This window comes from Chionomys nivalis, chromosome 10 (genome assembly GCF_950005125.1).
Source record: "Chionomys nivalis chromosome 10, mChiNiv1.1, whole genome shotgun sequence".
In the NCBI taxonomy this organism is placed as follows: Eukaryota; Metazoa; Chordata; class Mammalia; order Rodentia; family Cricetidae; genus Chionomys; species Chionomys nivalis.
In genome coordinates, this window is record NC_080095.1 from 15,271,880 (window position 1) to 15,299,012 (window position 27,133).

The following is a 27,133-nucleotide window of genomic DNA, read 5'->3' on the forward strand; positions in this document are numbered from 1 at the left end:
GAGGCCCCCTCAAACACTGCCAGAGGCCAGAGGGGGGCATGGAGGCTGCTGGGAGGGGCAGGAATAATGAAAAGCAGAGCTTCCGAGGGCTCGCAGGGTGGCGGGAGCCTGCAAGGGGACCTGGCACAGGGACAAACGAAAGGAGATGGCAAATTAATTCAGTAGGTGACAAAGAGTATGAGACCACAGAGGGTGCCCAGGCTAGGCCACCCTATCAGAGGAGGAGCTAGCCCTGCTGGGCAAGGGCTCCCATGTGCTCGGCCCCTGGAAGACAAGCCGGGAACAAAGGAAAGAAAGCAAACCCTTACGGGAGTTGTTCTGGCTTTGCAGGTTTGCTTCTCTCGTCTCTCCACATAAGCTACCCCTCTGAGGAGGAGCTGGCAGCCGCCACAAAAGGCTGTTTCCCTCCAGCCTTGCCCCCAAGACCACTTTCAGCTTCATCCTTAGGTCTTGGGGGTTAAAGAAGAAGTGTGGGTTTGAACACAGGCTGCAGCTAGCCACCTTTTAATTTCATGGCAGCTCACAGAGAAAGAGAGGGCAAAGAACAAGTCCCCCGGCACAGCTCCCTAAGATCCTCAGGGCCCATGGTTGCTCCCCTCTGCCCTGCAATCTTCTCAGCCACCTCACTGCAAAATGTGAGCCCACCAGGGGCACCCAGTGAACTCAGAGCCACGGGAACAATCAACACATCTTTTATTCACAAATAAAAACTGTCGCAAGATGTTATCTACACATTTGTACAAAGGTCTGGACGCCTATAAAACACAACGGTCAGAAAGCACGAACCTGCGTGCGGGCCACATCACAGGCTGGCAGGCTCATCTGCATTTGACAAAAATCGCCTCCTACAGACTTCCCCCAACACTGCCCTCAGTGTCCACCAGAAAAAGCCTGCCCCCACAGCTGCCAAGAGCCCCCGACCTAGGAATACCTGTAGAAAAACCATAAAAACTTAGATAATTTGTCTTCAAATTCCCACTGCAAATTCTGTTTTTAGGCAAAATGATACAAAAATATGAAGCTAACAGAACGTTTACAAAACCTCACACTCCGTCTTTGTTGGCGGTGGCTTGTTTCATTGTGTTTTGTTTTTGTTTTTGTTTTTTTTTTCTTGTGGTTTTGGTAAGAATTCCTGCCGTGGAAGAAAGCATTGTGTGCTCATGGCCCAGCCCCACTTGTGGCCTTTGGTGTCCTCAGAAGAGAATGAGGCCCCCCCGACGACAGGAGGGGACTCGAGGCTAGCTGAGACACCACTGCTACAGACTGGCGGAGGCCACTCGTGCGGGCTGTTGAGGGAAGGCTGCTGGAGAAGAAAATGAACCGATCCTAAAGGAGAGCTGGTCCGAACAGGACCGCCCTGCTACACAAAACTGCTTAGTGGTAAGGAAGGCAAAATCAGAAACAAACTGGCTTGAGCTTGGCCAGAGTGGCCGCAGCCACCCTGGCCGACGTCTGCTGGTGTATGGAGTCCTGTCTTGAGTCCGTAGCACCAAATTAGAAAAGAAAAGGCCTACTCAAGGTTAAAGGCACTTGCGTGGCTGTCTGGGTGACGACAGTCTCTCAATCCCCGTGCTCTCTCTGTCCACTGGCTGGCCCTTCCCTTCCCCCCTCTCTGTCTCCTCTCTGAGATCCCCCCATCCTGCACAGACCCTGTGTCTTCAACCCTCCAACCCCCTCCACATCCTCATTCCATCCCACATTCTCTGCTCACACACCCTGCCCTGCATGTCCCCGCCTGTGACCTGTGCTCAGCCTCAAACATCCACCTCTTGCGGCCCAGGGACAGCAGTGGTGGCAGCAACACCAATGTCAAAGCAGGTGACCATCATGACGTGGGCCTTGCACAGGTTAACGCACTGCTCCAGCGCAGCTGTGGCTTGCTCCAAGGCCACCAGATACTCAGCTGATTCCGGCTCCAGCTCTGGGTCCACCTCGACTGGAAAGAGACGAGACAGGGTCAGGGCGGAGGCCAGGACAACAGCCAAACTCCTCAAGTTCCCCAGGGAAAAGTGTCAGCTCAGTGGATTCTCCTACTAATGAGAGCAGAGAAGGGAGAGGCTAGGGGGTAGGGTCTGGGCTCCTGCACCTGCTGGGTACCCCACTGTTCAGCCACAGAGTGACTGGGGCACTCACACTGCTCCAGCCAGCGTCCAGGCTCCACCATCAGCCGGCCCTGGGTCTCGGCCAGCTCCTCACAGAGGTGGTCACGTTTGGCCTGTACTTCCTGCAGCCGCTGCTGCCTGCGCTCTGCAAGCCGCAGTTTGGAGCTGATGCACATTGGGCCCTGTTGGCGAGGGACAGGAAGAATGGGTTATACTAGATAGATAGATAGATAGATAGATAGATAGATAGATAGATAGATAGATAGATAGATAGATGGATGATAGATAGATAGAGATAGACAGAAATAAAAAATCTATATATACGTCTCTATATAGATATAGATGGCAGGGACTCTCTCCTTAAGGCTTCTTAGTACCCTGGCTTTAGCCATGGTCTCCCCTCCCACTTCAGGCCCTATATAAACACATGGCCAGGCCTCCAGGGTGAGGAGGACAGGATCTGCAAGGGTCTACAGTACCAGGACTTCCTAGACTGTGGGTCCAGCTCTTTGGAAACACAGCAGTGGCCTCGAGATCCCCTCCAGTGACCCACCCCTGGCAAAAGCACTAGGGACTACAAGCTCAGGAATAGTCCAGGCCGGTTCCTACCTTCTCCACATCCTGAGAGGGCTGTGGACAAAAAAGGAGATGTTAGGAGCTGCCTGGCCAAACCTCCAGAGGCCCAGAGAGCACACCTGCTGGCCCTCCCTGACAGCCCAGGGCGCCCAGCCTGACTGTAGCCTCCCTTACCCTGGCTTCGTCCTCCCTCGGAGGCAGACGGTGCCGCTGCAGGCGCTCCACATCATCTATCTCATACACCTTGATCTCGAAAGGCTCCTTCAGAGAGCCAGCCAGGGGTGGGGGCAGGTCCACCCACTGCCCCGGAAGGCTGGGTTTGCGGCCTAAGGCAGCAGCATCTGGTAGAGGGGCCGGGATCAGCCTCCGTCGCTGTAGACCTGAAACAGGGCCAGGAGCTATAAGCAGAGCCAGGGACACCCCAGGCTCTAGCCTCATCACCTGCACAACCACACCGACTGATCTCACAGCAGCAGCACTTGTGGCTCTAACTGAAACCTTCCCTGCCCTCGGGTCGACCAGGAAGGAGTCAGAACAGTGCTGGTCAGAGCTCCCGGGCAGCCGGGGAGAGCCTAGCCCAGAGCCTATTGCCCAGTTTAAACCGAACCCTTGTCTCACTACTCTGCCAAAGTTAAGAAGCAGTCTCGGGTGGAGTGGGGGTCAGGGAAGTAAACACACCAGGATGGTGTAAACTATGGGGTCATGCACTTCACATGCACCAAAGCCCCAGGAGTACTTAATAAGGCGCTGGTTGGTATCACCTGCACCCACAATCTGAAGATCTCTCTCAGTGTTGGGCTGAGTTTATACATTATGAGGTGTCATAGGGCCCCATGGCTTATAAACTACCAAGGACTATGCACACCTGGCATTCGTAAACTATCCCAGAGACCACACAGGGTGAAGTATCAGGGTGGAGAACCCAGGCCCACCGCCAAGAACCGAGAAGAGCACTCCAGGGAGCTGAAAGGAACTACAGGGCTGTAAAACCCCGCCTTTGGGGGAATTAGGGCCTACTAGAACCTGGGGTAGCCAACCGCACGTCAAGGATCTCTCAGGTCTACAAACTGTGCTGTACCCAGAGACAGTCACTGCTGCCCACCTGTGGCCCTCTTCTTTGGGGACTTGAGGCTGCGGGAGCGGGCACCCGGAGAGGCGGTTCCACTCTCACTCATAGAGTCAGGGGCTGAGGAGGCGCTGCCGGTGGCCTCGCTGTCGCGGATCATACTCTCATAGCCGCTGCTGCCCCCACTGTGGTAGAAGAGCGCCGTGCGGCCCATAGCAGGGGGGAGCTCCCCACTCAGCACACTGCTGTTGTCACTGCCGTGGCCACTGCTGTAGCGCTGGGGCCTCCTAGGTGCGGTCACCTTGCTGTAGGGGGAGGGCAGGGCGGGGCTCACGGGCTGCCGCTCCTCAGCCAGGTTCACGCCGCTGTCATTGCCGCTGTCTGAGTCGGTCGAGCCCCAGGAGAGGCCACCCCGACCGGGAGATCCGCTGGCTGCCAGCTCATGGACACGGCTATGGGCAGCCCGGAAGGCCTGTTTAGTGCCCATGATGGTGCCCCTACCGGCCTTGGTCCCAATACCAGGTGCAGCCCGTGGAGCCGTCCGGGGCCCTGGCACAGGGCCACTCGTCTTACCTGCCACAGGGGCCAGTGGCTTCACTGGAGCACCCAGTGCCCGAGATGTACTAGTCCCTAGATTACGACCCTTGGCCCCACCAGCCGGAGGCTTGGATGCCCCAACACCCTTAGCTGGGCTGCTCCTACAGGCAGGAGCTGGTCCAAGTGGGGGGCTGGCGGGTGGTACACCCAACCTGGGCACAGCCCTCGGTGGCCGTCCTGGGACTTCTCTGACCTTGCTGCCGCTATGAGTCAGGCCCTCGTACCGCTCCAAGGACATGTGGCCAGGGGGACGGTGTGCCACCTCCATCTTGCCAGCTCGGGCTTTCAGGCTGGATGTGGCCTTGGGAACAGAGTAATCAGACCGGCTGCTGGGCCTGGCCTCATCCTCCCCTCGGAAGGCAGAAGCAGCCCCTGCCCGGGTCAGCCCCAGGGCCTGGGTAGGGGTCAGGGCCGTGCTCTGTTCCAGGCTGGACTTGCGCACAGGTGGGGCTGGCGGACCTGCTCCACTAGGCCTTGGAAAGAAGGCCCCCTTGGGAGACACACTCTTCTTACTGCTGGAGTTGGTCTTCAGGCTTCCTGAGTGGACCACTGTCTCCACTGGAGAGTCCCCACAGGACGCAGCAGGTGTGGTCACTCCCAGCGTGGTGGCTCCTCTCCGCAGAGGTGGGATCCGAGCCACAGCTTCCGGCCTCCGGGACATTCTGGTTGTCACCTCACACCCGTCCACCACTCTCTGGGCACAAGCCAGCATTATCTGAGCCTCAGGCAGTCGAGGGGAGCCGGGGGTTGGGCTTGGGATGCTGCCTGTGGAAGCCATCTGATGTGTGTCACAGTCCTCTGCCCGGAGAAGCCAAGGGTCCTCAAACAGGCCTCCGGGGCTGTAGGGACCCCGGCTGGGGCGAACACGGTTGGTTGAGGTAGTCCTGGGTTTTCGGGGAAGACTGGAGTGGATGGTTTGGGTTGAGGCTGCCTCATGTGGAGACCCAGCCCGAGGCTCTTTGCTGGGTCGTGTCTGAGTTGTTGTGACTGCCTCCGCAGGGTGGGGACACCGGGCAGAGCCAGGATTGTCTGGTCTTCCATACTCTGAGGACCTCAACTTGCTGTCCTCTAGGGAGCCGCTTGGGGTAGGAAACTCTGGTGGACCAGGCCCTGCTGCAGAGTCAGGGCTGAAGGGAGGCTGTGGTGTGGAACCACGGCTTTCAGCCAAGCAGACACCAACATCGCTGAGCCAGGAGCCAATGGATGAGGCCGGACTGCCACCAGGCCATGCGGTTCCCTCTATGAGCTCCCCAGGGTCTCCTGGGCCCTCAGTAACCTGTGAGGTATAGGCATCAAACTCATCATTGATACTGCTGATGATGCTGACTGGCCTTGAGCCTGAGGCCAAGGCCTGCAGGGAACAGTCACTGCCCAAACTGGCCAGACTAGAAGGCCGTGTGGCCCCTGCAAGTCCCCCCAGAGGTAGCTCCTCTACCACTGTGAACACCAGCTCATCCTCGCCATTCAGCTCCACTGGCTGCTGCAGGGTAACTGTGGTGGTCAGCAAGCCCCGCTCCAGATGGCGTCCACGAGCAGATGGACCAGGATAAGGCGTGTCCGAGAGCAGTGGGGACAAGGCCATCTGCCCACTCATGCCCACGGGGGGTGTCCGCATCACACCGTCAGGGCCTTCTCCCCCAGGTTCCGTGGGGACGCCACGAGCTTCTGGTTGCCGAGGTGGTGGAGGAGCTGGACTGGGCAGTGGCCTCCTGCAGCCACCTCCTGCAGTCTTGTCTGAGGCAGGCGGCTCAGGCCGGGTACCATCTACTCTCTGATCACTCTGGGTACCAGTTTTAGAGGGCTCTGAGGTGCTCCGGTGAGTATCTTGCCCAGGGCTGTTTCGAGGGGAACTGGTGACCACAGAAGGGCCCACAGCCTTCCTGAGGGACGTGGCCTCTGGTAACGAGGGTTTCCTGCCTCCTCTGGTGGGGCTGGCTTGGGCTGCGTCGGAGCCACCCTGGAGACCAGGGAATCCCTCACTGCCATCTATGCACTCTAGACGCTCCTGCAGCTCCGCAAATGTACTGCAGCGGAAGTGGTCGGCATCCCGGGGTCCCTCGGAGGGCCTGCGGCGGCTCAGCGCTGGGATGATAGGCACAAAGTCAGGTGGGCCCTCATTGTCGGTGAGCTCACGGTCTGACAGCGCTGCCCCGCCAGGACCCACATAGATGACTGTGTCACAGGACTGCTCACTGCTGGATGAGTAGTCGGGGTCTCCAGATAGGCCAGGAGCCGAGCGGTCAGCGTCCAGGACCATGGTGCGTGGGTGGAAGGGTCGCAGGTGTGGGGGACGGCGGGCCCGGCCCTCTTCGCAGGAGCTCTCCCCTCCTGAGGAGCTGGATGCATACTGAGGGCAGAAGGACAGACCCTTGTGAGTGGACTCACCCTGTCTGCAAGCAGCCCTGGTCCCCATCTCATCTGTTTCTTGGACTCTGCCCTCTCAACGTAAGAGTGTGAACTCTGTGAGATGGTAGCAGCTGAGCAAGGAATTACACCACAGAGCACAGAATAGAAGGGGACCTTCTGGGGAGCTTTGAGAGTTGATCATGGACCATGTCACAGGGTGGAGAGGGAGCTCAGGCAGAAAAGGCCATGCTTCACCAAGTGCAGCATTCAGACCCAGGGCAGTAACCTCAGGACACCCAGCATTCCTGAGAAGTCTCCTGCTGGGATGGTGTTCATTTCCCCCTACAACATAAACCCTATTGTAAACAGTTCCATCCCTGCCCAGTGCGCCAGGAACTTGGGCCTGGGCTCTTCTCTGGAGGCATAAGAGACCCACCCACAGATGAACACATCTATTGCCTCCTCTCCCTGACGTCCAGAGGTGGGGGCTATGGAGGATGTGGGAGCCCTCAGGAAGGAGCAAGAGCCGGGGCTTACCTTGCCCTTCTTCCTGCGCAGGCGGTGGATGCGGGCGGCCAGCTGCACAGTGCTGAGGGTCTCTGCGTGGTGGGCTGGTGAGTCGGAGATGTGTGCTATCATAGTGGTCCGGCAGTTGGTAGTAGCCAGGGACTCCCGCAGCAGCATGGTGAGTCTGTGGTCCCTACAAGCCAAGGAGATGCTCAGAGGCTGGGGTGAGGGGCCATCTAGGTGGAAGGCCAGATGAGGTGTGGACCACTAGGCTGGGGGTAGGGGCTACGCCTGAAGCTCTCACCGTGCCCTTGAACCTATAACCTTGCACCTGTCCCTGCACCCAAAGCTCCAGGACACACTGCTGGCCCTGAACTGAGGCCCCCAGAAATACCAGACATCAAAATAGCCAGCTCCCCAGAGGTCACCCTGCTTGTGCCTGCTCCCATGCTCACCTGTAGGGCACATGCTTGGCCCCATTGACCAGGGCCAGGATGACACTGCCCAAAGCGGACAACGACAGACACAGGGGTCCTCCAGAAGCCTCCCCGCCTCTGCTGAGTGCTGCCTCACAGCTGCCCAGGTCGATGAGGTGCAGGCGGCTGCGACCTCCAGACACTGAAAACAGTACAAGCAGGTGCTGGGGTCTGGGCACCCACCCATGCAGGCAGAGATGCCCACAAGGTCCCCCTCAGTGGGCTGGCAACTGCCTGGAAGTGCCCCGTAACACCATGCACCTACTTCCTCCTTGGCCACACTTCTCCACACGATACTGGTACACATGCAGCGTGAAGAGCATGTGGGAGCTGCGCCGGGTATCCTCCCCGCAGCCGGCATGACTAGTGCTGCGGGCTGCCAAGGCTGCATCCAGGTAGAAGGCTGCTTTCTCTGCTGTGGGTGCCCGTAGTTCATTCTGGTTCTGAAGCTGTGAGAGAAAAGGTGGAAGACACATGTATTTAGTGGTTTGAGACCAAGCAAAGTGCTCCCTCTCCCTCCTCCATAGTTCCAGAAAGGCTGAAAGCACTGGCGTACCTGTGTCCCACACACAGGGTCTTCCCGCAGATACACGCCTGGAGACTGGGTGTCCTGAAGGCTACCAGAAGCCACCTCAGCAAGCAGATCCCGCAGACTCTGGTCATGGCCGCACACTTCCACAGCAGACACCCGGATGGAGAAGCGTGTGCCCATCCTTTCCTTGCGCTCATCAATGAGCCTGAAGAGCCAGGAGATAGCACAGGGCACGATGCCCAGGCTCTGGGGTGAGCTGTCCTTTCCAATCATGGTATATGACTTCCCTGGGAGACAGCAGCAAGTGAGAACCACCGCTAACTCTCCACAACCTGCCCTCAAGAACACTTTCAGGCTCAGAAACGTACCCAGGGTCCTAGCGCCACCCCAGATGGCCTTGATACCGCACCCAGCAACTCTGAGGCCTCTGCCTTCTGGCTCTGCCTGCCCCAGCTTTGCTGTGAGACCCCTCACACTCCCACATCTACATGGAGAACCTCAACCAGGGCCAGGCTCAGTGATGGCAGCAACGCGCCTGCTGGGGGGCGGGGGCGGGGGGATACGACAGCTAGAAGGCAGCATGGGTGCACAGGAGTGACAGCACTTACCAAGGCTCATGTGGCCGAAGGAAAATATGCAGCCATCAGCTCCACCAACCACAGACTGGAGCACGTCAGCCACGGTCCCTGAGCAGACCTCAGCCTGGGGAGGAACCCAGTGGGGATTAGTCAGGTTCCAGAGCCTAAGGGCCGTGGCCAGTGTCTTCTGCTACATCTGTAAACCTAAGGCCCATTAGTCCTGGTCACATGAAGGCAGACAGCCCCACAGGGCAGATGAACCAACAGACACAGGGCCAGGAACACAGGGCCCTCCCACACTCATATGGAAAGTACAGGACACATAAGTCAGCAGACAGGACACGTACAATACAGGTAGGATGTCCTAGCTAGGCACATGTGCCCAGACACCTGACCCAGCATTGAAAGTTGGAACCAGAAGGCAGTCATGGTCATTGCTCAGTGTTCCTGGTTTTCAGGGAAGGGCATAGCTCTCAAAGAGTTTCATAGGAGAAGGGGCCTAAAGAGCTCAGTGTTCCCCCAACACTTGGCCTGGAGAACCAGGCAGAGGCTGGGGAAATGCCCTGGGCTAGGACTGCTAGGGAGGCAGACCTGGCAGGCCCGATAGGCAGCAAAGCTCCCATTCTGCAGAGGAACAGATTTTATCCTATCACACGCGCCCAGGAGTAGCCCTCCACTGTACCTGCTCTGAGTCCTGGGGGAAGATGGCATCAAAAGCAAACATCTTGGGGACTGGTGCTGTGGGGGCGTGGCGGAGGCCTGCACAGCCTGGGGGCCCAGCGGCAGGGTCATAGAGCGTCACCTGCTTCTTCCGAGGGTCCACCTTCAGGTAGGATGTAGACTCGGCTGAGCGCTGGACTCCTTGCGCTGGCCAGATGCGCAGCATAACCTTTACCTGGGGGTTGGCAGAAGCAGGCAGCTGAGCTCCGCCCTCCCCCAGCTGGCTACTAATTACAGGGCAGGAGAGGCAGGCAAGAGTCAGGACAGCAGACCAGGTCTCAGCATGGGCGCCCACACCACAGGAATGCTGCCTGAGCAGATCCCATATGAGGTCAGCAGGGTAGAAAATGAAGCCCAGGGTGGGGTGGGGTTGGTAGGGTGCATAGCCGGTCTCAGCAAAGCGTGAGGCAAGGTGAGGCTGGGAAGGAGAGCGCAGTTAGCAGGGACAGGAATGTCTAGGCCCGCTAAGCAGTTCTTCCTCAGAGGGCCAAGACGCTCTGGGGGAAATCTCCAGGCTTGCTGCCGCTGCCCTGAAACAGCTCAGGAAGCCAGGCCTGAGAAGCTCGTGGAAGGGAGAAACCAGGATGGGCGAAACATGGAGGAAATTACATGGGACGAGAATCCAGTCTGAGAAGTAGGAATTCTGAAATCCTGCCTAACAAGCCCCAATCTGGGTAAACTGAGGCAGGGAGATGTGCGGGAGAGGAGAGAGCAAGGATGGACCTGTGCTCCTGGGGTTCTGCTATCGGCTAGTCAGCCTGGGCCATGGCAGAAACAGGATATTCCAGTGTGCCTAGTGACCATGCCAGCCAGGGTTCAGAGGGTCTGGAACAATGGACCCCAAGACCCTTCATAAAAACGAAATGGAAGATATGAGGATGCCAAAGGAAGCTGCGATGCAGCCCCCCAAAACCTGTGTGGAGAATGGATACTCCCACAGGCGCAGCAATGGAGAGGAGAGAGGGAGGTTGGGGCAGGTGGGAAGCAAGCAGGCACTATTTCCTCAAAAACCACCCTGAGTTAGGGCTCCCCTTGGCTGGAGGACACGCCCTTCCCTCTCCAATGAAATCTGTGGCTCCACATTGGTGTAAATCAAATTACCAGGGCCTCATTTCAGAACCAATATTTCTCAAGGCTTTAATCGTAAGTGACAGATACATAATGCTGCAAAATTGGTTTAGGGGGGCAGTCTACATGAGCCCCACAGGCTCACTCCCAGTGGACAAGGGGCACATTGATATGCAGAGCCTCCCGTGGAGTGGAGTGTCCCACCCTCTGGGGAGAGAGAGGAGCAGAGAAATACTGGCTATTGTACTACTGAGAACCTGGGCTCCATCAGGCAAGAATCGATTCTTTTATTCCCCGGTGACAGGAACAAAACGATTTCATTTCCAAACGCTGCTGCAATGCAGACGAAAATGTGCACTTCCAGGTAATTTTTGGCAATTTTTTTTCCAGTGTGAACTCCTCACCACTTCAGGAACCAAATGGGTTCTGGAGATATGAGAGAGTGCCTAGTGGGGAGGAGAGGCCTGGAGAAGCTACGATTTGGCTCTGATGTCTCCTGAGGCCTCTTGAGCAGATACTAATCCCGAGTCTCCAGGCAGGGAGGGGATTGAGCAGGGCACCTCGTCCAGCCTGCCCCCCACTGCCCCCCGTCCATTGTCTGCTGTAAAGAACCTGTCATTACCTCAGGGAAATGACAGGGTCTCTCAGGAGACAAGAGCATCCTCACCCCCCAAATGTGCAGATATCACAAAGCCGCTGGAGCTGGGGGGAGGGGAAGCGTATTTTACATAAAAGCAGAGCTTCCAGCTCCCCAGAGGTGGACCAATCCGAGGAGGGGGAGGGGCGCCGCTCAGCACCCAACACCAGAGAGATGTCTTTTTTAATACCACGGTATGATGAATTTTCTTAAGTAGCACATTAATGTCAGACACCGAATGTGATCTAACTTCTTTTCTGTGGCAATATTAAATGCCTTTCAGGAGCGACTTCTGATGATATGACATTAGTACTAATAACACCTGGAGCCGGGGAGGGGCACAGAGGTGCGGGGGACAGGGGCTGGTTAACAGGCTGGTGGCCAGGACATCTCTGGGGAAAGCCCTGAGTGGTCCAGGGTCAGCAGAGACCTGGCAGGCCCCCCAAATACAGTGACAGCAAAGAACAGCTGCCGTTCTGAGCTTTAATGTCCAGAACGGAGTTTGTACTCCTTATCCCATAGGGCCCCACGGCAGACACTGTCCCCACAGTAGGTGGACAGACAGGCAGTGAACAGGCTGGCCCTAGGCCCAGCCTTTCTTCTCCAGGTCTAGCCTAGCTCAGTACCTACACAGCCAGAACAGTGACGGCCTGGTCAGAGGGAAGCACCTGTCCGTCCTGGAGCTGTGGCAGGTAGAGGAGCCCGGTGCTCAAGTCAGTCAGGCCTGGGTCCAATCTCCCTCCCTTTTCCTCCCGATACCACCAGCTTCATCTACTAAATACTGCCAGTGTAAAAGGTGGGGGCAGTCAAGGACTGACACCCCTTCTCCCAAAAGAATAGGGCACAGAGCTGGTGTCACCTGTCTCTAAGAACTGTTACTGTCCTTAAAGAGGCAGGCTGCCTTTGCCCAGTTCGCAGTCCAACTGGAGCAGGACAACTGTATACACACAGACCTTCACAGAATGGTCCCATCAGGTCCCAGACAGTAAAGCTGTCCAACGAAACCCACCACTGCAAGGCAGTGGCCTGGAACCAGGAGCAGATCCCCACAGCTGGAAGTCGATCCAGATCTGAGAAATGTTCTGATCACAGCCCTGCCGGCCACACCGAATACGTCCGTGGCTCCCATGCCACATGCTGTCTGTACTCAACCCCAGGCTAATCTCTTTTCCATACTCCACCCCAACAGAGGCCACCTCCAGCAGACTGCCTTGAGGAAACCATGGGGTGTGTCTCCATCCCAGGGGAAGGGAGGAGCCAGGAGGCCTGGCTTCCAGCCACCAATTAGCATTCTGAGAGAAGGCAGAGGCAAGGAAAGGTGCCTGCAATGCTAAAAGGGTGCATGGTGAAGTCAGCTGGGCCTGAAGGAGCCCCAGACCCTCCCACTAGCTTGCAGCTGCCTGTCTGGGCAGCCCTGTCTAGAGAGCTCTTCCTTCCTCTGGCTCTGCCCCAGAAGGAGGCCTCCCTTCTGGAAGAAGACCGGCAAACATACAGCTTCCTCTCTGGTCCCTATTCAGGAGTCTACTCCCGCTAGCCAATGCTGACCACATGTGCAGGGCATGAGCTGGCAGGGCTGCTGTCAAGTCAAGGGATGGTTGCTGGGCATGTTCAAGAAGGGACCCCATAACTCTCAGGATGTGTGGTAGGCACATTACCCTTGGAGTGGCAGGGGCTCAGTGAAACATATGTGCTGGAGGGCAGGACCCCCTCCCCACAATAGTTGTAAGAGTCTGGCTCTCCACCCTAAGGGTAGAGGCTCCACTTCACCCAAGCATCTGCGCAGTCCTGCCACAGGGTACCCCACTGGGCCTGGGGTACAGGGACTTCTTCCTCAACAGGGTACCAATCATAGGAATCAAATCAGAACTCTTAGAAGAAGAACTGAAGTCAACCAGCTTATACCACACAGGGCTCTCACCCTCTCCACACCTGTTTCCCCAACTGAAGCCATCTGGCTGAGCTGCCTGGATACCCAGACTCAGAAAAGCTGAGGGGTCCCACCCCTTCCACCTCCAGGCAGCATTCGGGGGGACGAAGCAAGAATGAGGCTCTCCAGGTCAGCTCCCATCCTAGGCCCAGATGCCCACTACATGGCTATCCTGGAACACGTCCCTGGGACCTGAGGGACAAGCTCCTTCCTGTCATCTCCCACGCCAGCTCCACACTCCCTGTGCCCTTTGGGGCATTGCTTCCCAGGGCTCAGGCTCCCCCATCAGCTGTCCAAGTGTGGCACTGGAGAAGAGGGTGGGGCCCTCTATCTCCGACATCTTAATAGATAGCCCTGACCTCCCACACCCAGGCCACCCGACCTCAGGTAGGATCTACCTTTCCGAAGCTGCTGGGGTTTTCCTTGGCCTTGGAGGCAGCCCTGAGCAGACAGGGGGGCACTGGGGGAGGCCACAGCTGCAGCGTGCCACTGAAGTCCGTGGGGTAGGTAGACGTGCCACGAGTGGTGGGCGCGGGTGGTGGGTGATGCTTCTTGCGCTTGGAGGCCAGGCTGAGCTTCTGGGCAGCTCTGGGGAGAAGAGGCAGGGGCTCAGAGTGTCCAACAGTTACCCCGTCACTGAGTCCCTGTGTCTGTCTATACCAGGCCGCCCCACTCTCAGACTGCATCAGCCATACGAGTAAACGCTCTGAGAAAACAGCCAGAAATCCTTACGGCTGCAACACCTGAACTCCGTTTTTCTGAGTGGGGTCCCAGGCTGGGACCCCAGCAGGACAGGTGGCAGATGGCCCATGTCCACACAGAACTGCACTCTGCCCTGGGTGAGCCCTGATCTCCATTCCTAACCCTCTACCGCTTTCTTCAAGCTGACCGTATTCCAGGGATACATCCCAAAGGTCGGGTCTCTGTCCTGGGGTGGGTTTCCCTGCAGCCCCAGACCCTGGAACAGTTTCCCCCACTGCCCTCCAATACCTTCCCCTGCAAAGTCCTCTAGTCAAGTCTTGGGCTTCTACCATATCTGAGCTCATGAGAGCTACAGGGCCCTGCCCCACACCTCTGGTACAGGGACCCAAGCACATCACCACTGTAAATTCACACCATGGTGACCCTGGCAGAGTCATTCTCTCTGCCTGTCTCCATTTTCCAAAGGAGGAGACCCAGGTTGGGGCCAGGTGAAAGATTCATGGATGAGAAGTTATCCAACCAGGTCCATCCCTCCCCCACATCCCCAAATGCCCCGGCTCCTTCTCCCCATCCCTGTAGGCCTCCCAGGTCCATTCTGTCCTCCTCAGAAGGACCCAACATGCAAGAGTCCAGAGCCTGGGGCCCTCCTCAGCACCTCCCACCACACTGCTGGTGTGCTGGTAACTCTTCTCATCTTTAATAGGAGTTGTCTTTTAGGAGGCCCCAGGGACAGCTTCTTCCTAGTGCGGTGTCATCACAGAAAATAAAAGTAATCTACGACGCATGGCGGAGTCCTTAACAGAGCCGCAGCAGTAGCCCGTGCAGCAGCCAGGGCACAGTAGGGAGTGGAGGACTCCTGCCCGAGAAGGGTCCTGCACCCTGAGGTGCAAACTCGAACCTCACACAGTGCCTTAAGCATTTGCCTGGTACCTGCCCGAGCCTGTGTGTTTGCAAAGCTCAAATGAGCCTTGCAAGGAAGTGTTTGTCAGTTTCTCAGCACCTTCACAGAAGAAACACGCAGCCAGACGTGAGCAAGTGACGCCCACGCTGTCACCTACCAGACTGTGTACACTGAAAAATGAATGGCCAAGGCAAGAAGGACCCCTGAGCTACAACCCAAACTGTACTCCCACGTGGGTCAAAGAACATGGGCGGGACCTGGAAGGGCCACAGCAGACAGAGCCATAGTGTCCCGGCATCCCTCAGGGGCTTTCTCAGCCTCCCTCCACACTATCTGGGGCCTCCTGAGGAAAAGCCTCCTTCCTGCCTCAGAAAGCCCTGTTGTCCCCGGGTACAATCAAGGCAGGGCAGTCACAAGCCCCTTACCTGGTACTGCCCAGCGCTGGGAACTAATGGAAGAGCTATGCCATCCAGCTGGGCAGGCAGGACAAGCAGGCTTCCTAAAGTAGCTTTCTTGCCTGTAAGAGGGTGCAGAGAACACCTGTTCCTAGGATTTGGGGAGAAGACAGTACACGGGGGCTGCCAAGTATTCGGTCTCAAGGTGACCACAGTGTTCAGCAGATAGTAGAGACCAGGGCACACCTACTCTGAACCAGCTCTTCACAGCTGTGTCTGGCCCCTCCACAGGTCAGGCAGGGCAGAGGACATCTTTTAAAGATGCCTAAGGGGGAGGGGCACCCCCTCAAGGTGTGTGGAAGCCAGCAGAAGACCGAGACTGCTAGAGAAGGCCCAGGGTGGAGGACAGAAGGCTGGAGCAAGATGGAGGTGAAGAGGTCTGGCTTTGCCAGGTGGCACACTGGGACCATAGACAAGCCTGCCCTGGGTAGCGCTCTATGGAGCCAGAGGCCCCAGCACTGGCATCAGCCGATCCAGCTACCTCCTCTAGGAGGCCAGCACCCTGGTCTGACCTGACTTGCAGAGGGGTTGGGAGCCAGCAGCTGCTGGAGCAGGCCGAGCCTCCAGCATTCACTAAGCTTCTCTCTGACGAAGATGAGACAAATTCCCATAAAACTCCTAAGTCTGCAAGGCCTTGGCTTGCAGGGGCTTTAGTCCCAGAGGTCAGGCAGCCCCTGAGGACCCCAGTTTGGTTGAGCAGCAAGGAGGACACGGGAAACACGAGCCTCAGCAAGGCTAAGAAAAGATAGGGTGCCATACACTGGCCTATCAAGGCCACACTTGAGAAAGTGGCAGTTCTGGGGCACCAGGACACACAGTGAAGAGGGGGCTAGTCTGAGCAGTCTGCCCTCACTGGGAAAACTAAAAAAGGCAGGAGCTTCCAAACAGCCCTCTCACCCTCGGGGACACCACCTCCAGAAAGCCTGTCCTGACACCCCAAGGAAGACACCAGCCCCACAGAGCCACTCCTGATGTCTACAGGGACATCAGCCAGGCCAAGTCTGAGCTCACAGGAAGCCCGGTGTACACCCGAATGAGGGCACCAGTGACCCAGTCTGTGAATAGCAGTCTGAGCAGCAACCCCACATCCATCAACTCTCTGATTTCTGACTCGTGAGAGCAGAAATAAAAATAGTTTCCCCTTTTCATAAAGAAAATGTACCTCTTCCAAAGAGAAAGGAACTTCAGAGGCAGATGGACTTGACACTGAGCACCTGAAGGCAGACTGATCCCTTGGAGCGATCAGCATCTGCCAACGCAACGCTTCCCTTAAGCTGAGAGGCTGGTGGGTATGGCAAGGCCACACATCAAGGTTCCTTCACCACAGCAGACCTGCCATCTGCATGCCTGGCCTCATGGTAACCTAAATTCTCACTGTGGGCCCCTTGGTGGGGCTACACGACAGTTAAATGGACTTAAGACCTGACTGGAGGGAGCTGCCACTTACGGTTCCCCTGGGCCTGATGTGCCACTGTCGCCTGAGGGCCTTACAAGGGAGGCTGGAGCAAGCAACAGACTATGCTGTCAAATCCTTCCTCCTGGTAACCCAGCTTGAGGCCTCTACACCTCTGCCAGTTAGGCCCAAACAAATGTCAGAAAGACACTTGGGGCTCCACAGAGGCCAGGAAGCTCTTGAGTACCAGACAGAAATCCCTGCCCCACAACCAGCTGAAAGATGCCTGTCCCAGCAGAGGTTCCTGAGATACCTAGATTCTGGGTACCATCTTTACCAAGGGCAGAAGGATCAGGGCTAATGAGAGCATCACAGAGAGGGAAGGCTGCAGGATGCAGAGCAATTAGGATGCTCAGAACATGGGTGTCAAGGTCATGGCAGCCCCCACAGAATGTGGCCTCAAATTTATTAACCAGGGACATACATCCATTCAGGGCTTAAGCACCCAGGTCCAGCTGAGGGGAAGTCACTCTACCCGCCTAGGTTCTCTGGTCCCCATAGGACCAATGTACTTCACTGTAGACATGACTCACAGAGGTGACTGAATTAGGTTTGCGCTGGGCAGCCCAGACTCACCCAAGGACTATAAGATTTAAGAACCTAAACTGCTGAGCCCACCCACTGAGTGCACAGCAGAGATGCACCTGGCGGACTCCTCCTCAGGCCCTGAAGCCCCCCCACCCCTAGCCCTCGAGGGCAGCGCTCTGATCAGGCCTCCATCCAAGGACACCTTCAAAGATTCAAGACCTAGCTCCTCTCCCATCACACAAACCTCCCAAGGATGGGCAAAGGTCACGCTACCCATCCAGGTTCAGAGGATGAGGGTAGGAACAGCATCTACTCAAGATGAGCCAAGGGCTGTGGGGTGAGGCCAAAGTTCCACTGCCTCCTGGTGCACTCTGGCAAGCCCCTCCCCGACGTCACAAGTGCCTCCCCTTTGTCCACAATGCCAGGCAGTGCTTGCACAGTTTCAAAGCTCCCACCAGCAATCTCAGCCCTCCTGGGACACCTACCTTTAACCTGGCCCTCAACAGGTCAGGAAGCCACCGAGATTCTGGGTGACTTATAAACCAGAAGTAATGGAAGCCAGTACTGCTCCCCACCCCCGCCCCGCCTGGGAAAACCTGATACCAGCCCCCACCCAGGTCCACTTGCTTCTTTGTTTCTATGGAAACTTTCCAAGGTCAGGGTATTGCTCAGGGAAAGGAGCCTGTGCAGCCTGAGTTGAGACAAAAGGCAGCCAGCACCTGCTGCCTACTGCTGGGCAGGGTAGCCAATGAGTCCGTGGGAGAGGGCCACACACACCACACTCTGGATGTCAAGACCCTCCGCAGGCCCCGGGGGGCCTCAGAATCAGGGTGATGGCCACATAAACTCTTCTCAAGAAATCCGAGCCTTTCTAAACCTCCTAACAAGTACCATGCCAGGAGAGTCGCTGCCCCAAACGCCACCAAATCCTCAAGGCAAAGATCCTTGAAGTGAGAAGTAAGTAGGGTAAGGACAGACAGCTATCCGCCCCTTGTGCCCAGCCTCCCAGACACCATCCTGTCTGCTGCTGTTACATGGAGGCTGCCAAACAGGCTGAAAAGGACTCGTACATGTCCCCATCTGGAAGGTCCTAGCCAGGTTCTCTGCACCTAATTGGGGTGGCGACTGAGGCCACATCAGTCACAGGAGGTACCGCAGCACGGCACAACGGCCCTCATCAGCCAGCACCGTCAAGGCCCTAATAACATGCCCCGTCACGCCCCCCATCAGGCCCTGCAGTCCCCCAGGACCAGGGCTGATAAGACGCCCTCTGCACACTGCCCAGCATGATACAGACAAGCTTATCAGCGCCCGTGCGGGTTGTTAATGGGACAGTGACCCCCAGCTGGCTGCTATTACCTCTCATTATGGCGATTACATCCTGTAATCCCTGTTCCTCAGGCTACTGGATGAGAGGAGGACTCCAGCTCCGGTCTACAGAGCCAAAGGCTCTGCTTTGGGCCAGAGCCCAAGCTGGGGAGGGGGCCCTGTTCCCACCTCCCACGTTGAAGCACACCGTTCCCTTTGGTCAAACCGCCATGCTACCCCACATCCTCAAGCTAGGCATCCTGGAGGGAAGGAGTCAAGTCACAGCACTGTCAGTTCTATGCACCTGAGCTCTGAAAGGTCCCCGGGAGGCCAGCCAGGCCCTCAGCTGAGCTGTTCAGTATGATGGTTCTCACAGTCTCCCCTCTTTGACTGACTGAGCCACAGTTCTCCCAAGAATACGCCACAAGCCACCAAGGACCAAGAACTCAGGGCCTCCATTCCCCAACATGCTGCGGCTCGTGTGACCCCGGAGGACATACCTTATAAAGAAAGAGGCAGCAGCAGATGGGCCCGTGGAACCCCCTGCTGAGGGGCCTGGGGCTGGAGTAACCAAGGCTGAAGTGCATGCTGCCCCTCGGCCCCACGCCTTAGACATACCATCAGGGCCTGCTGCTGGGGGGCAGTCTCGGACTGTGTCGGCCACTGCAACAGCAGCCACAGCTGCCTCAGCCTGGAGGAAGGAGAAATCCATGTGAGGAACAAGCAGGTGACAGAGGGACATTGCCTCATCCCACCCGCACGCTTGCAAGATCCTGCCTGTGTGACTGGAAAAAATCACAGCCAGGAGCCTGGGACCCTGCAAGAGAGGCCTCGTCCCCAAAACAACTTACAGTGACCCATATCCCCAGCCCAGGGTACGTGACAGGTCTGTCTCAGCCACTGAGGAAAAGGCAGACCCCACCAGGGACAGGCGCTGTAGCCCTCATCAAGGCCTGCAATGACACAGAGGTCAGGTAGACAGACCTTTGCCCTACATCCCCAGGCCATCTGGGATCACCCAGAGGTACAATTATACAAGACACCACAATAAATATTTGGCATGAGCGCTAATTGCCCCCCATGTGATAACGTATGACATGCCACTGTCTGAAATACAACTCTGGCATTTCCAACTAATTAGCTAAAATAAATTCTAGAAAGGGAGAGGCCTCGTCATGGAGCATAGATGTAATTAAACGCTCCCAAGACAGCTTCCACGGGATGTTTACCTGTCCCTCGGGCTCTGGGGGTGGCGGCGACACAAGCCCTAGCCGAGAAGGACAGGCAGAGGGTCTCTTCCTGAAAACTCCAGGCCCCTCACCCTCCAGTATATCCTTCCCACTCAGCCTGAGAGGGGAGGTCAACATCCAAACAAAATGGCCTGTACCCCAGCTGGCAGATCCTGGGATCCCCAGGCTCAGAGGGCACAGGCCCGGTCCAGGGACCTTGGGCGGAACTCAGTATTCCTAAGGTCTCTCAAAGGATGCAGTCCCTGAGTCCAGTGTGGTAGCACTCTGACAGCACTAACATGGAGCAGCTACCCTCCTCACAGGAAAGGCCTCAGCTACTCAGCTCCCGAAGAACCCAGCTACTAACACCCTCACACCCCAAGAGAAGGAACAGACTCTTTCTCTCTGCCTGTAAAAGTCCAGAGCCCAGGCCAAGTCTTCAGCCAGCTCAAGCCCAATACCCTCTCAGTCCCCAGCAGTATCCACTACCCCTGCTAGAAGGAAAGGGCAGCCCTGGAATAGCTTACCAGACACTGCACGGGACACCTTATCAGTCACGTGACCATGGATGTAGAGGTACATAGGACTATATTCTAAACTTGCCTCAGAACCCAGCCTGGCCAGCCCCCTTCTCCAGGTCACGCCCGCACTTACTGTGTTTTACTACAAAGACTGAGTTGCTTAGCTGGGAGAGTGGCACAGGAAAGCATAAAAATGTTTAAGCTGCAAAGCTGAGAGCTGCGGTCTGAGCTCTTCGGAGCAGAGCTGGATTTGGCTGAGCATCTACTGGGCACAGCAGCCAGAGCCTGGGGCCAGGAACCCTTGGACAGGCTGGGGGAGGAGGGGTATCCAACCCGCGGACCCCCAGTACCTACAGTTCGCTCGGCACTCTGTGATGGCAGCGCTGGGGCCCACACCCCACACAGCCCTTCTACCCACTCCCATAAGCCCAGCCACCCTGGGGCATCTCCCAAGGCACCAGGGCCTTTGACCGGCTGACCCACCTGCACCGCTGGTCCTCCCCACACTGACCTGTCTCAGGAGTCCCGCACGTGACTTGGCTCCACCGTCCCACCAGCTGCCATGACTCGGCTCTGTCCATCGGGACGGCCACTGCCAATTCCTGCCAGAAGCAGAGCCCGGACATGCCAAAAGAAGCCGTCCCAAAGCAAGTGCAGAGCAGCAGTGGTGTGGGCAGGAGGAGGGGACCACAACAGGGAGAGGAGGTGGGCGGACGGCCAAACAGAAAGTGTGATGGAGGCACACAGCAGCAACGAAAGGAAAAGCGTGGAGAGAGGAGAGCATGAGGCCAGCACTGGCCAAGGGACAGCGAGCAGAGCCCTGACTCCACCTGTACCCACACAGAGGTGAGACACTGCAGAACCTACCTAAGTGGTCACCCAATGTCAGCTGACCTCTACAGAACACCGGGCTAGTTTAAGAAACACAGACTAACCCACAGCAGCAGCTCTCTGGGGCCGAAATCTGCACCTGCAAGGTTCTGGCCTGTGAAGGACAGTGCCCTCTAGGACCCCTTCCCCTCTCACAGGCGCTGAGGTACTGTGAGGGAACAGAGAAGCATACTGGAGGGGCAGGCTACACTCGAGGGAGTAGTGTCCCGCAGAGAATGTTAGATCTTAGTGGGACCTCTTTGCGGCTCCCTCCTCTGATCTCACCATCCAGAGCCTCACAGCCTGGCAACAAGGTGCAAAGTCCTACACTTTCAAGGCCCATTGTCCCTACCCCTGCCACAGAAGCAGCTTCACTGGGGCTTCACATGAAAGAGGAGGCCACCCTGCCAACCCCCACTACGTGGGCGGGTAAAATGAGGCCTACACAGGGTGTCGGTCACACTAGGAAGAGTCTGTGGAGGCTCAGGCCCAGCTGGGGCTCTTCGACCCTCCAACAGCCACCCCAGGTCTCTATGAATGGCAGGCAGCAGGCGCCCTGCACAGCTCGCAGTGGCAGGCAGCAGGCACCCCCAGAACGTTGCTATGCAACCACGCCGAGTGGGGAACCCTGGCTCCTTGAGGCCTCCCTCTGATGGCAACGGAACCCCCTCTATCTAACTATGGGATCAGGAGGTGAGTCCTACCCTGCAGCTTTTGCTTCAAGGGGACAACAGGTTTCTTGACCCCCACGAGGGCTTCTGATTGTGGGGCATGCCACAATGCTGGCACCGGAGAACCACACGCACTGGTGCCCCTCATCTGTTACAGAACTGATGTCTCCACCCAACAGTCTAGGGCGGTGGTTCTCAACCTTCCTAACACGGTGACCCTTCCAGTTCCTCATGTTGTGGTGACCCCCAACCATAAGATTATTTGAGTTGCTACTTCATAACTGTAATTTTGCTACTGTTTTGAATCGTGATGTAAATATCTGATATGTAGAATGGTCCTAGGAAACCCCTGTGAAACGGTCCTTAGACCCCAAAAGGGTCACGACCCATAGATTGAGAACCCCTGGCCTAGAAAGACTAGTAGGAATAGTCCCCCAGGAGCTGAAGAGCAATGGCTGGATGCTTCACAGGGAAATGGTCAGGAAAGGGACCCTCTTTGATCAAGGGTTAAGGGGAGCCAGGCTCACACAGGGCTCCCTGGTGGGAGGGGAGGTTTGAAGGACATCCTTCAGCCTATAAATGTCAGTGCCTCACTGTGTACTCCAGGCTCTGTCACCCATCCGTGGGGCAGGCTTATGTCACCTGAGGACAGCCTGTCATGGCTGCTCCAAACCCAAATGAGATGTGGCTATGACTTGGGTTAAAGCTGTGCAGGCCAATAGCTTCCGGCTGCACTGGAACTCGGGGCTGTGGGGGCAGCTGCATCACAGTAACACCCAAGTGGAGGGACCAGGGTAGCTCTCAGCCACAGCATCTAAAATGTTCTAGGCCTTGCCTGTGGTTTCAGGAGTCCATGAAGACACACACAGGTCATAACATCCCCTCTAAGGACCAACTGTCCAGCCAGAGCCAACCACTTTCCCCAGCCTCTACTGCTGACCTCAGCCAAGATGAAAGCGCCCATGGAACCCAGACCTGGCCCTCCACTCCTCAGCCCAGTATGACAGGGGCTAGGTTGCCTTTCCCACCGGTGGGAACCCTATCAGACCGCTGACGATCTGTAACAAATTCACAACACATCTTTCCAGACGTGTTTAATACCAGAGCGCCCAGGCGGTACTTGATCATCGGCGATTGATGCCCCGCTTCAGGGGACATTGCTTCATCTGCAGCCTAAAGTCCTATTTATGGTTCTAATAATCTCCCTATTGATTGCCGGGACTGTTCTCTAATTATAAATCCATTCCCACCTTCCCAAACACAATCAATGTGCACGTGAAATAGAGTGAGAGCCTTAAATGCCCACATTTTATGACAAGCAGGCCACAGTCAGGTTTACTTAACTAGAGGCCAATGACCCTCCCAGTCTCCTCTCCAGCCCTCAACACCACACCAAAGCATAAGGCAATGGCCAGCCAATCTGTGGGGCCACCCAAACCCCTTCCCACCAGGGTCTTAGGTCTGAGCATATCACCTGAGGTTTCCTTTGAGGTCCAGCTCAATACTACCTCCTCTAGGAATTAATTCATCTGAAGAGTCAGTAGCATCTGTACCCTACACCTGGGTTCTGTTCCCCATTCCTCAGGCAGCCCAGCTGTTGGGTCAAAGCCTCAGAAGACAGAGCAGCTGGCCTCCCTTCACTATTGTAAGATGGATAGACGGCCTCAAAAGATCAGCCCCTAAACAAACCCCAGGGACCAGCTCCAGCTTGAAGCAGAATTCTCAGCACACCAGAGGCAGGCGAATCTCTGTGAGTTCGAGGCCAGCCTGATCTAGAAGAGCTAGTTCCAGGAAAGGAACCAAAAACGTTACAGAGAGAAACCCTGTCTTGAAATTCCAAAAAAAAAAAAAAAAAAAAAAAAAAGAATTCTCAGCACACGCCACATCCAAGAACAAGTCTAGCCAACAAGTCCTACCTCAGCGATGCCTACACTCAAAAAACGGAGGAATCTTTCTTACATGGGAGCTTGTATAAACATTGCCCAGTGGCTCTGGGGTCCCTCTGCCCCTCAGCACCTCTATTTGAAATGCCACTGGACACACAGACCAAGGGTAAGAGCCTACCACCCCACACCAGAGACTTTGCAAACTTCCCAGGCCTGCACGGTTGGCTGTCGTTTGCCTGGAATGCATACCTGAAACTCTACCACAGAAGCACGACTCCTTGGAAACACCCATAGATTCTCTGCAATCAGGGCTCCAGGGAGCAACTGGGGGAGAAGGGGGCTTTTCCATGTAGCCATTTACACACGATCCACAACAGCCTGCCCCTGCCCCCTTCACCTCTCCTTCTCCTGCCTCTTCCCCAGAAGCTACCAGTACCTCATTCCTGGTAGAACTACTTCTACCTTCTCTCCCCAGAGGATCCCTCCCACTGTGGTCACCGGAGGGGGGGGGGGTGACGGGGACGGGGACGGGGGACTCAGACAAACAGTACAAAGTACACTGCCCTCCCTGGTAGGCACTGAGGGCCCTCAGACTAAGTCCTCAAGGGGCAGGTGACTGTGCCCTCAGTATGGTGCTGCCGGAGAAGGGTTAAGTTGAGCAGGGCTCATGTAGAGGGGCTGTGCCCTTGTGGTGCCCTCCCTCCCCAAAGCCCAGAGATAACCTCTTATAATCCCAAAATCTGAGCCCCATCTTCCAGCACCCAAGGGTACCTCAAGGCCACCGGCACCACTCTCTTGACTTCCACCCTTGGATTTCTTGAACCAGGTAGAAAGCTGGGGACATGGGATGTTGGGAACACTCTAGGAAAGACGATGAGAAGTACCTGTGCAGGCAATGCCCTAGACAACCAATCCTGGGCACGGTCTTCAGATCTGGATTAAGGGGAGGCTTGGAGGACATCCTTCAACTTATAAACATCAGTACCAGCAACTGTGGGCCTCACTGTGTACTCCAGGCTCTGTCATCCATCCATGGGGCACCCCATCTATGGCCCTGATCTATGGCCCTGAGGACAGCCTGCATGGCAGCTCCCCAAGCCCAGATGAGCAGATGAGGGCCATCCTGGGAGACCTTGGGTTCCTCCATCAGCCTACAGCATCACAGATGATCTGAGAAGCAAGCTAGCCAAAGGTATCCCCAAGTTTCCTGAGTTTGCACTGCCAACACCATGCTACACAGCACCCAGATGTGGTCAGGAGTCCAAAAGGAAGTCAGCTGGGATCCAGTAGCCCACATACCCAAAGCACTCACCAGGCAGGTCGGCGGCAAGAAGCTGTTGACCCTTGAGAGGCTCCACACACCCTCAAGGCACTGCTGGGCCTGGATGGTGACTGTGCTCAGTGCTCCACCAAGGCCTGCTGGCGCCACGGACACCTGGACGCTGGGGCCGGGTGGCCAAGCTGTTGCCTTCCTCCTGTCAGGTCCCACAGGGGGCTGCCTCCCTGTAAGGCCCACTGGTCCAGGTGGGTCCCTAGGGCTGGGAGCCACAAGGCCTCCTCGGGAAGCATCAGGGTCCTCGTGGCTGGCGGGGGTCTGTAACAGGCGCAGGGCTTCCCGAGTGAGCTGGTGGAGGTGCGTGGTGCATACGTCACAGCGGTTCTCAGTGTCAGGGCGGCATGCTGGCTGAACGCCAGACGCTGGGAGCTTGTCAAGAAGCAGGGTAGAGAGGCAAGGGTCCTGGGGACAGCAAGGAACAACAGTCAGCATCCAGGTACATAGGGAGTCCATCGCTCTAACTCATGTTGGAGCCAGTGCAACACCATCCGTAACATTATTACGGCCCAAACTATTTCATCTGCATGAGCCCAGCGGGAAGGTAATTGTCAGAGTTAATAGGAGGTTCCCTGTGCCCCCGACAGCCAGCCCACCGCCTCTCCATCATTAACCATGCTGGTTCACGACTAATAAGATGCGTTTGTAGCTCCCTGACAACCAGCTTGTGGGTAAAGGCACTGGTCCAAGGCCTGGCAGGAGACTAGCGAGAAGTAGATTCCAGGGTTCCCTTCCCAGGACTCTCTGGAGCAGGGGCTCAAACCCTATCCCTGTCTTTGCAGTCTCTAGCTGGCCTTGGGAGTACTTAGGAGCACAAGGAAGTATGGTACTACTGTGGATAGGTCACTCGGCAGTCTGCAGAGTGAGGGTGCTCATCCCTGCCCTGGTAGCTGGGGACAGCATCGTTCATTGTCCCGAGCTAGGGTTGCCCAGGAATCTCAAGCAGGCTGTAAGTCAGGAGGATAAGAACCCCAGCTAGAGGAGGCAATACCTCCCAGAAGAGACTTGCCACCCTCTGTGGGGGTGCTCCTCCCACAGAGAGACGGGGAGGACTGGTCTCAGAGTGACCTCACTAGAGGCGAAACACTGTCCTGAGCCAATTCCCTTGGTCTCCTGGGCCAGCCCCAAGCATCATAGCCCCTTCAACAAACATTAGCCTGCCTACAGGTATCACCATGATGAGAGCCTGGGATCATTTCTCCGCGGTCCACTCCATCAGCTCCAGCTTGGCCTCCTTCTGCCCACTTTCAGGCAGTTCCTTACACTAAATTGGCCACAATAGACCCCAGGCCCCCAAGGGTTTCCTTGCAAAACCTGACTCCAATACAGCTGTTACCACAGCCTCCTCAGATATACCCATTTCTCAGACGAGAGGGCTGAGGTCAGCCACTCCCCCAAAGTGTCTCATTTATCCCAGAAATGCATGTTCCTTGAGTGTGCCCGGGGCTGGTCACCTGTGCCCACAATGCCTAAGAGGTTCAAAGTGAGAAGCAGGGGGACTATCATGACTAAGATCTTTCTTCCTTGACCCCATTTCCACCCAGAGCCCACAGCAGATCAAAGAGTGACCCCTGCCAGGCCCAGCATCATGCCAGCTGCCTGACTTATGGGCGAGTCCATAAATTCTGGACGGTTTCCAGGCCCAGAAGTGCCTGGCAGACCAAGTCCCCATTAGCTGATGCCGCCCCCCACCCCCCAGATTTCACCAGGGAACCCTGCAGGGGCAAGAGAGACCTCCAGAGATGAACCGAGGGTGGGGGTAGGGGTGGGGTGATCCCAGCCAACGACCCAGCCCCAGGCCTAGGGTGGCCAGGCCTGTTTCCAGTCTGGCTCTCAAGCACTAATTTTCCACTCAGCAGGAGGCTGCAGAGGGAAGGAAGTGTGGCCTGTTGCAGCCATTAGCTCAGCTTGAAAGAGGCCGCCCAGCTCCAGCTTAGAATCCAGGCCCAGCTACCCTTTGTTCTGGGCCCTCTGAACAGGCCTGGAGGCCTCTGCCTGTCTGAGCCTCTGAAATGATCCCCTTTCCCCCCACAGCAGGCGACGAGAATGAAAGGTGAAGGACAGGACCGAGAGAAGAGGGTGCCCTATCCCCCAACACAGTTACACAGCGAGCAGGAGGGAAGTCTGGCTGTTCAGGGGCAGTC

At 56.6% G+C, this 27,133-nt stretch overlaps 1 protein-coding gene across 1 annotated transcript in view; it reads right to left on the reverse strand.

Moving 5' to 3' along the window:
* Nucleotides 1–718: 718 nt before the first annotated feature.
* Kif26a (kinesin family member 26A) overlaps nt 719–27,133 on the reverse strand; it is a 36,094-nt gene continuing 9,679 nt past the window's right edge. The window contains exons 3-16 of the mRNA XM_057783067.1: nt 24,969–25,394; nt 18,980–19,170; nt 13,531–13,720; nt 9,463–9,675; nt 8,811–8,904; nt 8,227–8,489; nt 7,936–8,119; nt 7,650–7,812; nt 7,225–7,387; nt 3,781–6,688; nt 2,853–3,058; nt 2,712–2,732; nt 2,134–2,284; nt 719–1,936 (exon numbers count right to left, since the gene is read on the reverse strand). Of these exons, the coding sequence (XP_057639050.1) occupies nt 1,755–1,936; nt 2,134–2,284; nt 2,712–2,732; nt 2,853–3,058; nt 3,781–6,688; nt 7,225–7,387; nt 7,650–7,812; nt 7,936–8,119; nt 8,227–8,489; nt 8,811–8,904; nt 9,463–9,675; nt 13,531–13,720; nt 18,980–19,170; nt 24,969–25,394 (5,355 nt within the window). The 3' untranslated portion in view covers nt 719–1,754. The remainder of the gene's footprint in view (nt 1,937–2,133; nt 2,285–2,711; nt 2,733–2,852; nt 3,059–3,780; nt 6,689–7,224; nt 7,388–7,649; nt 7,813–7,935; nt 8,120–8,226; nt 8,490–8,810; nt 8,905–9,462; nt 9,676–13,530; nt 13,721–18,979; nt 19,171–24,968; nt 25,395–27,133) is intronic.